The 13766-nt window shown below is 29.6% G+C and overlaps 3 protein-coding genes across 3 annotated transcripts in view; all 3 read left to right on the top strand.

The window, feature by feature from the left end:
• Positions 1-1016: 1016 nt before the first annotated feature.
• On the top strand, positions 1017-6774 carry LOC101897211 (probable deoxycytidylate deaminase). The gene is made up of 2 exons (XM_005177610.4): positions 1017-1200; positions 5930-6774. The coding sequence occupies exon 2, from the start codon at positions 5945-5947 to the stop codon at positions 6584-6586; it is 642 nt and encodes a 213-aa protein (XP_005177667.2). The 5' UTR covers positions 1017-1200; positions 5930-5944; the 3' UTR covers positions 6587-6774.
• Positions 1705-2977, top strand: LOC101897035 (clathrin light chain). The gene is made up of 2 exons (XM_059121092.1): positions 1705-1862; positions 2043-2977. Exon 2 carries the CDS (start codon positions 2050-2052, stop codon positions 2725-2727), a length of 678 nt encoding a protein of 225 aa, XP_058977075.1. The 5' UTR covers positions 1705-1862; positions 2043-2049; the 3' UTR covers positions 2728-2977.
• A 2602-nt stretch (positions 6775-9376) lies between the features above and the next one.
• Positions 9377-13766, top strand: part of LOC131801957 (serine/threonine-protein phosphatase with EF-hands pef-1-like) — a gene marked incomplete at its 3' end in the record, with an annotated part of 105601 nt that continues 101211 nt past the window's right edge. Inside the window, exon 1 of the mRNA XM_059121103.1 lies at positions 9377-9953. The remainder of the gene's footprint in view (positions 9954-13766) is intronic.

The raw sequence follows: 13766 nt of genomic DNA, 5'->3' as shown, positions 1-13766 counted from the left end.
ATCTTCGGTAATTAACGAATATGTTCCGCAAATTTACGAGCAACATATGGTAGTAGCTAGGCCCTACCTATCAATGTTATGTACTTTAATTTATACTTTTTATTCATAATTTGCGTTTTTATTTTACCGACTTTTGTCGGTAACTCAAAAAATGAGTTAGAGAATCCCACTACTCATCTACAGATCCCTACAATTTGTATCAATTTGTATCGGAAGTGTTGCCAGATTCTCTCTTCGATAAATAGTTTTACGTTTTGTGAGTAATCGGTTACTTTTTGGGGTTCGAATGAAAGACTATAAGCGAATGAAAGATTGCCGTGAAATGGGGGTTATGCACTTTGAATTGTTTAATAGAAATAATAAAATAATAGCAGATTACTTCAAAAATTAAAAAAAGGAAAGCAATAAAAAAGCATTACGAAATCAGACGACAGGAGCCGTTGGTGTCGGCAAATTGTAAATGAAATTAAACATAGCATGAAATATCCCATTTCAAATTATAAAAAAAAAACAAATCAAGAGGTTTGTAATATTAGCTGCCTTCCTTTCCTATGCTAGAATCTTCAATTTTTGCAAATTTTTACTCTAAACATGTTACTTTACATAAAATAATAGCAAAATTAAAAATTAAGCCGTGTTTACACTTTAGTATTTTTGCAACTTCTACCATTTAAAATGTAAAGAAACAAAGCAAATATATTTTTACACGCCAATTTAATGATTTATATCGTTTAGTATTATAGCAGATGGAAAATAATGGACTTGTTTCAGAATCTAGGTCTCATTTTGCTTAGGAAATATGTATTATGAATTTTTATTATTTCAAATTAGACAAATTTTAAAAATCAATCAAAAACATCAATAGTTACACTTTTGAAGACAAAAGCCGAGCGTATTTGGGCCCAGCAATTACCTATAGTGCGAAAGTTAAAACTTTCCAATAGCAGCTTCTATCACTCAAACTGAAATGATATCCACCAAAATCGTATCTTGTGAACCCTTACATTTTTGGCGCCAAAAAATACATCAACCATCAACGTCAGTGCAATTCTTATTTGTATTTGTTTTCTTTTTGGTTTTACGGGTTGTTCTTTAGTGTTGTGTATATTTTTGACGAAATATTAATTAAATTCTTAACGAAATCGACTGAATAACATATCAGTTATTACCATTCATTTGTTATTTAATATATAAATAAAGGTGAGTAAATTGCAAGTGTCGAAAATAAATTAAGTGGGTATGGCAAAATACATATATTTTATAAACGATACAACAACAATATCCTTGTAAATATTTAAGATTGTGTGAGAAGTTGGCGTTTGTGTTGCCCTATTTTTGTTTTCTTTTCCTCACATGTCGTTCTACGTGTTTACATGTGTTTTGCGGAGAATATTTTGTTTAGGTCGTAATTACACTACACTTCGTTGCCGTATGGCATATTGTGCGAAATGACTTAGTTGTGCGAATAATATGTGTTCTACATCTAAAAATATTATGAATTAAGTGATTCTAAATAAAATTAATTATTTTTACCATGTTTATTTAGTTCGTTTCTTCATATTTGCCAATTAAATAAAATCTTTGTGTTATACGCCAACGGCCTTTGTTGACGTTTCTCCCGACACAGAGTTGCATTTTTTTGGCTTTTAATGTACCAATTACCCGAGTAACTGCTTACTCTCTTGTGTGTGTGTTCTCTGCGGGAGAGAGAGAGAGTTAAAACATTGAAAAGAAAAAACCTTTTAATAGCAGAAGGAAAAACAAAGTCAAAGAAGAAACATTAATAATTAGCAGAGAATAAGAAAGTTTATTAAATAAATTAACATATAATTGTTATTGCTGATTTCAAAGGAATACAAAAGGTAAGAGTTGAATGGAATTTAAGAAATCCTGCAAGATTACATTTTGATGAACGCCCCCAAAAATTTTATCTTCTGTTCTTTTCTTTTTCTACTGATTTCTGATGTGTCATCAACCCAACAAACCGACCAATCAACCAACCATGATAACCGTATATGTAACTGTGAAACTGATGTGTACAGAGAAATTATGGATTTCGGTGATGATTTCGTAGCACCCGCAAGCAACACAGCCGGCGAGGAAGTTGATCCAGCTGCTGAGTTTTTGGCCCAAGAAAAAGCCATTTTGGGTGATCTAGAAGCGGAGATCAGTGGCGGTACTACTAGCGCCATTAAAACCGCCGCTGCTGTGTCCGATGATGCTGGCCTTCTGGGTGGTGACATCAATGAGTTGGGTGGTAGCGGCGGCAGTGGTGGCCTTGAATCATCTACCGGCAGCTTCGAAATGATTGGTGGTGATAATAATGAAATAAATCCCATTTCGGGACCCCCACCATCCCGTATTGAACCCGAAAAGATACGCAAATGGCGTGAGGAGCAGCAACAACGTCTCGAAGAGAAAGATCGCGAGGAGGAACGCAAAAAGGAAGAGCTACGTCAACAGGCCAAAAAAGAATTGGAAGATTGGTTGCGTCAAACCGAAGAATCCATTGCAAAGACAAAAGCAGCTGCCCGTAATGCCGAGAAGCAAGCTGCTGCCCTGGAAAATGGCGGAGCCATGGAACCAGGCACCGAATGGGAACGTATTGCCAAACTGTGTGATTTCAATCCCAAAGTTAATAAGTCCGGCAAGGATGTATCACGTATGCGTTCCATTTATTTACATCTAAAACAAAATCCCATTCCCGTTAAGGCCCAAAAAGCATAAGGTCTACGTGGGATGCTGGCAAAAGATGCGGTTCAAAAGATTACACCCCTTAATCTAAAAGTTTAGATTTTAGGGCTTTTGTTCGGATTTACGGCAGGCGACTGCATTGTTTTGTCTTTTGAAGTATTCTTTCTACTTTTGCTTTACGTTTTCTTTTTCTATTGAAATTATTATCTCCCTCAATTTATTAATGTTTATTTTCAAACACAACAAATTCCATTTAATAAAATTTATATTTATTCTATGTTATGATATGAAAAAAAAACAAATAGATAAAAACGCAAAAATATAAAATATTATGTTGTAGATTTATTAAAAAAAGAGAAATTACAATTATTAGTATTCACAACCAAAATCGAAATATAGACTTATATTTAAATATATTTAATGATGTTTAATATTTAAGGAAAAAGCTGTAATATTCCAGATTAGGAGATGGCTTAAGGGATTTTCTATACAAGCCTAGAAGAGCTAGAGGGCCATATAGACCGCATAAAACTATGGTCCCTTAGACTGTGAGGTCTAGAATTGATGGTACTCTAGGTTTTCTAGACTTGAATAGAATACTCTTTAGGCCATCTAGTCGTCTATTAAAGGTTCTCTGAAGGGCCATCTTTCCTGGTGTAGATGCCTAGGGTCCTAAAGTGTTGTACATTTTAGAATATACATCTAAAAGGCCCATCTTTTCTGGGCTAGATCTATTTATGGCAGATCTGATGTTCCAGTACGACAATTCAAATGTGTGCTCTGAAGAGCCAACGATTGAAGATTTGTTGTCAAAAAGCCATATCAAAAGAATAAGTGGCCCCACCGGATGCCATGGATAGCCAACTCTTCAATATTTTTTCCAAAGTGGTGGAAATGTGCTGCCGCCTTAAGAGAAAATAAATGCATTTCTTAGACGACCTGTTACCACTCAAAACGTTTTTTTAATTATTCTCAAAATCACCAAACGTGGATTTTTTAGACTCTCTCCCTGTTATCCAAACGAGAATTTTTTGAATATTTTTTTTTTTTGAGGCCTACTTAAGTTACTCAAACGTGAAGTTTTTGAAAAGGTTGAGCTCTCAAAACTTGGATTTTTTAAGATTTGTTTTTTAAAAATCCTAGATATGGCCAATCTTTGATTTATCCAAATGTGTAGTTTTCGAAGATTTTTTTCGAGACATCCTCGAGCTATCTAAACTGTGATTTTAAAAAAAAATTTCAAGACATCTTCGAGTTATGCGAACATAGGTTTTTTAAAAACTATTTAGATATCCTTGAGTAGAATTCTAAAGAATTCTTTAAAGAATTCTCAAGACTTCCTCAAGCTACCCAAACGTGGATTTTTTTGACGAATTTTTAAGACACCCTCGACATACTCTCACGTCAATTTAAAAAAATTGGAAGCATCCTCTAGATACCCTTAAACTAGACTTTTAAAAATTTTTTAAAATCGAGTTATTGAAGATTTTTTCGAGACATCCACGAGCTTACCAAACTTCTATTTTTTTATTAAATTTTCAGGACTTCTTAGACACCCTCAAATGTGGATTTTTTAAAGAACTTTCAAGAGTTACCCAAGCGGATTTTTTAAAGAATTTTCAAGACTTCCTCGACACACTCTCACGGCGGTTTTTAAAAATTAAAAAAATTCCCTACGGAAGCAAACAAGTGTTTGGTCCTTGAAAAAATTTATTTTTTTTTGGAAAAAATAGATTATTTTTAAAAATGTTTTTTTTTTTTGAAAAATATTTTGAAATTATTTTTGTTTTTGGAAAAAAGTATGCTTTGGAGTATTCACGTTTACTAAGCATTGGTAATCAATGGAAAATTTTGTAGTCCTTGGAAATGAAATTTTGTAAAAAAATCTTAAAAAATTGGTAATTAAAAATTATTCTCCAAAAACCCTATTTAATGGAAAAAATAAAAAATATTTTTTGAAAAATTGGAAGCAAACGGAAGTTTGGTCCTTAAAAAAAAATTAATTTTTTGGAAAAATAGATTTTTTTTGGAATTTTCTTTTTGGAATTTTTTTTTAGAAAATCCTTCAAAAAATTGTACTTGAAAAGAATATTTTCCAAAAAATCCATATTTGCTGAAAAAAAATTTCGAATCTTGAAAAAAAAATCAGAAAATCCCCTTCAGAAGCAAACGGGAGTTTGGTCTGTGAAAAAAATTTTTTTTTTTTTGAAAATTTTATTTGTTTGGAAAAAATATTTTTTTTTGGAAAAATATTTTGAAATTATTTCGGTTTTTGAAATAAAAACTTTCTGAAACAATGAAAAATTTTGTATTCCTTGGAAATGAAATTCTGTAGAAAATCCTTAAAAAACTGGTAAAAACTTATCTCTAAAATCACAATTTCCTGCAAAAAAATATTTTAGTTCTTGAAGAAAATAAAAAATCAGAAAATCTTCTTCGGTAGTAAACGGGAGTTTGGACCTTAAAAAAATAATTTTTTGGAAAAAAAGTTTTTTTTTTGGAATTTTTTTTGGAATTTTTTTTTTATTTAATTTTGGTTTTTTTGAAATAAAAACTTTCTTTGGAAAATCCACGTTTACAAAGCGTTGGTAATCAAAAGAAAACTTTGTAGTTCTTGAAAATAAAATTCAGTAGAAAATTCTTAAAAAAATTGATAATTGAAAAAATTATTCTCCAAAAATCCCTATTTCCTGAAAAAAAAAAAAATAAAATAAATATTTCGATCTTTGAAAAAAAAAAAAATAGAAAATCCCGATTGGAAGTTTAGTCCTTAAAAAAATTAAATTTTTAAATTTTTTTTTTTTTTAATTTTTTTTTTTAGAAATATTTTTTTGAAATTATTTTGGTTTTTGGGAATATTTACGTTTATAAAGAGAAAATTTTTTATTCCTTAAAAAAAATCTGTTGAAAATCCTTTGGAAAATTAAAAAAATGGTACTGAAAAAAAAAATATTCTCTAAAAATGCTTATTTCCTGGGAAAAATTGTATTCCTTGTTGTATTCCTTGAAAATAAAGTTCTGTAGAAAGTCCTTAAAAAATTGGTACTTGAAATACATATTCTCTAAAAATCCATATTTTCTGAAAAAAAAAAATAATAAAAAAATATTTTGGATATTTGAAAAAAATCAGATAATCATTTTTGAAAGCGAAAAGGATTTTCTTGGTCCTTATTCCTTAAAAAAAGTTTTTTGATTTTATTTCTTACTCATTTTCCTTCCCCTTTTCTGCTTCCAGCAATTCTGTGACATCATGACCAGCAATGGCTTTAAATCGAAATCATCCCCCCCACAATTGACACCTCTAATAAATTGCAAACGACAAGCCTATCTGCATTGGGAAGATTATTTTATGGCCACGGCGGTGTTGTCGGCACAGCGCAGCAAAGATCCGGTAACCCAGGTGGGAGCAGTCATTGTCAATGAAGACAATCGCATTGTGGCCATTGGTTATAATGGCTTTCCCAGTCGCTGTGAGGATGATGAATTCCCCTGGTATAAGGCATCGGAAATTGAAGATCTACTCGAAGAGGATCAACAACTCGATCCAATGAATGACAAGAAAATGTTTGTGGTACATGCTGAGGCAAATGCCATCCTGAATAAGAATTGTGCCAATCTGAAGGGTACACGAATCTTTACCACACTATTTCCCTGCAATGAATGTGCCAAGTTGATTGTGCAATCGGGCATAACGAAAGTTTATTATATTTCCGATAAATATGCCGAAAAACCAATATATCGGGCATCGCGTCTTATGTTTGCAAGGGCCGGTATCGAGTGTATACCTTATGTACCGCGACAGAAGAAAATTGTCATAGACTTTGAAAGGATTTTGAATGAGGATGCGGCGAATTTGAATTTGTCTCAGGAAATGGCAAATGTTAAGCTGTAGGAAAAATGAGATACCACGAAGACAAAGAGGGAGAGGACGAAAAATATTTCTAATATAAATTGGAAAAATCAAATCAAATCTCTTAGATAATTGCTCGAGTTAGTACTATTATTTCTAAATTTACTTAAAGAAGAAAATGTTGTAAGGTTGCATTTTTTTATATAAATTATTTATGTAATTGATTACAATTATTTATTATTGTTAAATTCTTTAAATACTACCTGACATGAAATTTAAATTATTAAAGAGAAGATAATAGGTGCTTCCAACAAAAAATGTAATTTTTAGAACCTTCACCATTTGGAAGGATCTTTGCAAAATTATTTTGTTTTTCAAAATCTTGAACCCTATGTGAGGGAGGTACCAGAAGGAATGTTGCGATCTCTACCATCTTAATAACAGATCTTGTGTTGATAGAAATGCTGAGAGGGGCCTTTAAATATTTTCCAAAAATTATTTAAAAAATCCAAAAATTATTTAAAAAATCCACGTTTAGGGGACTTTAAATATTTTCCAAAAATTATTTTAAAAAGTCCACGTTTAGGGGACTTTAAATATTTTCCAAAAATTATTTTAAAAAGTCCACGTTTAGGGGACTTTAAATATTTTCCAAAAATTATTTTAAAAAGTCCACGTTTAGGGGACTTTAAATATTTTCCAAAAATTATTTTAAAAAGTCCACGTTTAGGGGACTTTAAATATTTTCCAAAAATTATTTTAAAAAGTCCACGTTTAGGGGACTTTAAATATTTTCCAAAAATTATTTTAAAAAATCCACGTTTAGGGGACTTTAAATATTTTCCAAAAATTATTTTAAAAAATCCACGTTTAGGGGCCCTTAAATCTTTTCCAAAAATTATTTAAAAAATCCAGGTTTAAGGGCCTTTAAATATTTTCCAAAAATTATTTAAAAAATCCACGTTTAAGGGCCTTTAAATATTTTCCAAAAATTATTTAAAAAATCCACGTTTAAGGGCCTTCAAATATTTCGCCAAAAATTATTTAAAAAATCCACGTTTAAGGGCCTTCAAATATTTCGCCAAAAATTATTTAAAAAATCCACGTTTGAGAGTCTTACATATTTTTCAAAAATTATTTAAAAAATCCACGTTTGAGAGTTTTACATATTTTTCAAAAATTATTTAAAAAATCCACGTTTGAGAGTCTTACATATTTTTCAAAAATTATTTAAAAAATCCACGTTTAAGGGCCTTTAAATATTTTCCAAAAATTATTTAAAAAATCCACGTTTAAGGGCCTTCAAATATTTCGCCAAAAATTATTTAAAAAATCCACGTTTAGGAGCCTTTTAATATTTTCCAAAAATTATTTTAAAAAATCCACGTTTAGGGGACTTTAAATATTTTCCAAAAATTATTTAAAAAATCCACGTTTAGTGGCCTTTAAATATTTCGCCAAAAATTATTTAAAAAATCCACGTTTAGTGGCCTTTAAATATTTCGCCAAAAATTATTTAAAAAATCCACGTTTAGTGGCCTTTAAATATTTCGCCAAAAATTATTTAAAAAATCCACGTTTAGGGGCCTTTAAATATTTCGCCAAAAATTATTTAAAAAATCCACGTTTAGGGGCCTTTAAATAGTTTTCAAAAATTATTTTAAAAAATCCACGTTTGGGTGCTTTGAATTATTTTCCAAAAATGATTTAAAAAATCCACGTTTGGGTGCTTTGAATTATTTTCCAAAAATGATTTAAAAAATCCACATTTAGAGGCCTTTAAATATTTTCCAAAAATTATTTAAAAAATCCACGTTTAGTGGCCTTTACATATTTTCCAAAATATATTTATAAAATCCACGTTTAGGGGCCTTCCAAAAATTATTTAAAAAATCCACGTTTAGACCCCTTCCAAAAATTATTTAAAAAATCCGCGTTAGGGACCTTTAAATCTTTTCCAAAAATTGTTAAAAAAAAATCCACGTTTAGGGGCCTTTAAATATTTTCCAAAAATTATTTAAAAAGTCCACGTTTAGGGTCTTTTAAATATTTTCCAAAAATTATATAAAAATCCCAATTTAAAAGCTTTTAAATACTTTCCAAAAATTATTTAAATTTTTTTTATATCCTTTTAAAAAAGGCCCCTTAAAAATCAGCTTTTGCATCTTCGTATTTTGTCTCTAGATGTCTCTATTCATTTTGCTCAGAGAAACCCATTACAACCGGGAGTCTGCGTGTGTGAGAACACATGTTACCAAAGCTCTCTAGTAAACCCCCCAAACACTCTCTCTCTCTCTCTCTCATAATTTAAAACAAAACAATAATCACATGGTTTCATGGATTTTGGCGCTTACACTAATACTTAGCCACATGGCACTACTGTTAAAGAAAACAAACCAAACCGAACAAAATGAAACGAAAACGAAAGGATGAATGTTTTGTGTTGGTGTTGTTGTTATTGTTGCCGTTGCATGGTGGTTGTTTGAATAGTTGCTTGTTTATCATGCCAATGGAAACATATTATTCAGTTCTTTGACACAACGCCAAGAGAACGGTTGTGTTGTGTTCGGGTATTTTCTTTCGCTTGGATGTCAGTTCGTGGATCTTGGCGAATGCCAAACGTATGAGTGATATAAATTAATAAAGAAAATAAATGAGAATAGCTGTTGTGTGAGTGAAAGTGCATAATATTTCTGTGCGAAAAAATGAAATCAAAGAAAGAAAAAATAAAACAAGAAAATAATTAACAAAAATATAAAATTAAAACAAAAAATATTTAAAATATATATAAAAGTGTTTTCTTGCTTGTCTTTCTGTTGTTGTGTGTGTCTCACTGCCACTCAATTAGTAGATGTTTGTGCGAGCGTGATTGATCCATAGTGTTTTTGTTTACATAAATTTTCAATATTTTCTTTTTGTTTATTTTGTCTAATGTCCCCTTACTCACGCACATGCATGGCGTGTGTTGGTGATTTTTGCCTGGCTATTTTAGAATTTTTTTTTCATTTGATTTGGAATGGAATTATAGAAAAGCCAACGAAAACCTAGAAAATAAAATAAAAGCATAAATAAATAACCTGAAAGTGGGCCACACGAAAGGGAATAATCCATAAAAAAGTGACCCTTAAAAGAATACAAAGAAAATAACACCAACAACGGCAACAACATTAAAAGTGACATAAGTTCGGCCCCACCGGCATTTGGCGTTGGCCAAACATAAAAAAATATTTCATAAAAAAATTTCGTATTTCACCCATAAATTACGGTCAGGTTGTGTGGGTGGCATTTGCCAATACCACGCCAGGCATTGTGAAAACTCTCTCGCCGCCCCTCTCCATCTACATAACGCCCCTAACCATAGACAACGGCATTTTTATTTGCTCCGTGTGTTTGGGGAAATCACTATAAGGTAAGTGTCCAATTTGCCAGAAATAATTAGTGGATTTAATTGCTAAAGAGGGAGGGGAAAGGGGAAACCACTTTTTTTTTAAATTTTAGTTGCAATAAATAATGGCCTATAAAAGTGAAATTTTAAATTGCTTTCAAGGAAGGAAAACGTGATTTTTTTAAATATTTTTGGGGAATTATTTGAAGGCTTATAAATGCGGATTTTTAAATATTTTTTGGAGGACATTTAAAATCTTTTTAACAAGGATTTGAAAATATTTAAAGGATTTTTTAAATATTTTTAGAGGATATTTAAAGGCTCTCAAACGTGGATTTTTAAGATATTTTTTAGAGAATATTTAAAGGTTCTCAAACGTGGATTTTTTAAATATTTTTTAGTGGATACTTAAGGGCTCTCAAACTTGGATTTTTTAAATATTTTTTGGAAAATATTTCAAGACCTCTAAACATTGATTTTTTATTTTTTTTTTTGGAAATATTTTAAGTCGTCTAAACGTTGATTTTTTAAATATTTTTGGGAAATATTTCAAGACCTCTAAACGTGGATTTTTTAAATATTTTTTTTTTTTGGAAAATAGTTCAAGACCTCTAACGTGGATTTTTAAAATATTTTTTGGAGATATTTAAAGGCTCTCAAACGTGGATTTTTAAACTATTTTTTTAGAGGATATTTAAAGGCTCCAAACGTGGATTTTTAAAATATTTTTTTAGAGGATATTTAAAGGCTCCAAACGTGGATTTTTAAAATATTTTTTTAAGGGTATTTAAAGGCTCCAAACGTGGATTTTTAAAATATTTTTTTAGAGAATATTTAAAGGCTCTCAAACGTGGATTTTTTAAATATGTTTTAGAGAATATTTCAAGTCCTCTAAACGTGAATTTTTCAAATATGTTTTAGAGAATATTTCAAGTTCTCTAAACGTGAATTTTTCAAATATTTTTTGGGAAATTTTTCAAGACTCCTAAACGTGCATTTTTTAAATATTTTTTGGGAAATTTTTCAAGACTCCTAAACGTGCATTTTTTAAATATTTTTTGGGAAATTTTTCAAGACTCATAAACGTGGATTTTTTAAATAATTTTTGGAAAATATTTAAAGGCCTCAAAACGTGGATTTTTTAAATATTTTTTGGGAAATATTTCAAGACCTCTAAACGTAGATTTTTTAAATAATTTTTGGAAAATATTTAAAGGCCCCTAACCGTGGATTTTTTAAATATTTTTTGGAAAATATTTAAAGGTCCCTAATCTTGGATTTTTTAAATATTTTTTGGAAAATATTTAAAGGTCCCTAATCTTGGATTTTTTTAAATATTTTTTGGAAAATATTTAAAGGTCCCTAAACGTGGATTTTTTTAAATATTTTTTGGAAAATATGTAAAGGTCACTAAACGTGGATTTTTTTAAATATTTTTTGGAAAATATTTAAAGGCCCCTAAACGTGGATTTTTTAAATATTTTTGGCGAAATATTTTAAGACCTCTAAATGTGGATTTTTTGAATATTTTTTGGGAAGTATTTCAACACCTCTACGTGGATTTTTTAAATATTTTTTGGCGAAATATTTTAAGACCTTTAAATGTGGATTTTTTGAATATTTTTTGGGAAATATTTTAAGACCTCTAAACGTGGATTATTAAAATATTTTTGGGAAAATATTTCAAGACCTCTAAACGTGGATTTTTTAAATAATTTTTGAAAAATATTTAAAGGCACCTAAACGTGGATTTTTAAAATATGTTTGAGAAATATTTCAAGACCTCTAAACGTGGATTTTTTAAACATTTTTTGGGAAATATTTCAAGACCTCTAAACGTGGATTTTTTAAATATTTTTTTGGGAAATATTTTAAGACCTCTAAACGTTGATTTTTTAAATATTTTTTGGGAAATATTTTAAGACCTCTAAACGTGTATTTTTTAAAATTTTTTTTGGGAAATATGTCAATATTTTTAAATAATTTTTTTTTTAATACTTTTGGTAATTTTTTCAAACCAATATTTTTTGGGAAAAAATGTTTATCCTTTGAAGAGACTGTGAATCCTTGAATCCAACGAAACATATAACTGACTGACTGACGCATGTTAAACGAGTATAATTTCCATTTTGCAGCCAAGTTTTCTGGTCTGACAGACAAACAGACATTTGCCATTATTTCTTTACAAACAACCATAACAAATTATAAACCCAAATATTGCAAAATAAACAGGTGTGTTTTGTTTGGATTCACTTGGCATCTCCCCATCTCTCTCCATTTGGCCATTTATGTAAAGTGCGTGAGTAGCAAGCATTTTTGCCAAGGACAAATTGTAGAAGGTCCTTAAATAAGACAACACAACACATTGTGTGATAATGAAAAAGCTAATTCTTAAAGCTCATTTGGACGTTCCCTATACGATGTTGAAAAAGCAGAATGTATAATATTGCCGAAAAAAGTTATTTAAAAATTGCCCAAAATATTGTTTGAAAATTAAATTTACATTCAATTATTTTTAAGATTCCGCGGTGCGTATGAGTCATTTTATCACTCATTCGATCCATTATCTTTTAATGTTTTATATATTTTTTAATATTTTTTTCTTGAAAATACTTCCTTTTTGGCATTTGTCTTCCCACCCAATCTTTAAGCTTGTCACCACCGAGCTATTTATTAGAATTTAAAAAAAATATATATCAGCAACACCATTGTTGTCGCTTGTCACACATCACATCCACACGTTTTTATCTACTCATGTCAGCCCAGAATATTGGGAAATATTTTCAAATGGGTTTTCCATTAGGGTTTTTTTTTATCCAAAATAAAAGAGGATTTTATTGAAGTTGATTGGGTATATTTATGTTGCTCTCTCAAATCCTTAAAGATTTCCATAGAATATCAAGGATGTTTAAACCAAAAAAAAGCCAACCATGACTTTGATTTGTCTGTGCCTCCATCAACAACAACAACAAACAAAGTTATTTTAACCTTTGACCTTCTTTTCATTTAGCGTTGTTATTTTATTTTCTTTAATATATCCGAAAAAACCTAAGCTCTTTGTATTGGGCTGTCTTGTTTCCTTTTCTGTTCATTTCTTATCCGAGAATTGACAGCTTCAAAAAAAAAAAGAATAAATAAGTAAATAAAAAAAATAAAAATAAAAAATGTAGCATCTTTTATTGTAATAGAAAAAATAGTATTAAGTCGTATAAGTAACATCAAAACTCATACGACCTAAAGTGTCAAATAAAAATCTTTAAAATAGGCACTACCTTTTTAATGCCTATTTCAAAGATTTTTATGTGGTACTTTGGGTCGTATGAATTTAAAAAAAAAAAATACATTAACAGCCCTGAATTAATTTTCAAAAATAAAAAAATCAAAGTTTAGAATGCCTTTAAATATTCACGAAAAAAACATTCATAAATTCACGTTTAACGGCCTTGTAATAATCAAAAAAAAAAAATATATATAAATAAATAAATAAAAATAAAATAAATTTATATGACTTCAATTCTCAAATTTTTTTAAAAAATCCATTTTTGTAGGCCTTAAGAAAAAAATCAGAAAATGTTTAAAAATCCACGTCTAGAGGTCTTGAAACGTTCCGCACCCCCCAAAAAAAAAAAAAAATATATATTACGGTTATAGGTTTTGAAATATTTCCCCAAAAATATATGATAATACATGTCTTAGAAAATATTTAAAAAATTCATCTTTACAGGCCTTAAAATGAATCACAAAAAATATATAAAATAATTTCCGAAAAAATATTGAAAAATCCACGTTTCCCAAAAATGTTTAAAAAATCCAGGTTTCCCAAAAATATTTAAAAAA

This window comes from Musca domestica, unplaced genomic scaffold (assembly GCF_030504385.1).
Source record: "Musca domestica strain aabys unplaced genomic scaffold, Musca_domestica.polishedcontigs.V.1.1 189, whole genome shotgun sequence".
NCBI lineage: Eukaryota > Metazoa > Arthropoda > Insecta > Diptera > Muscidae > Musca > Musca domestica.
The sequence above is the reverse complement of the archived record's forward strand: the minus strand, read 5'-3'. Positions and strand labels throughout refer to the sequence as shown.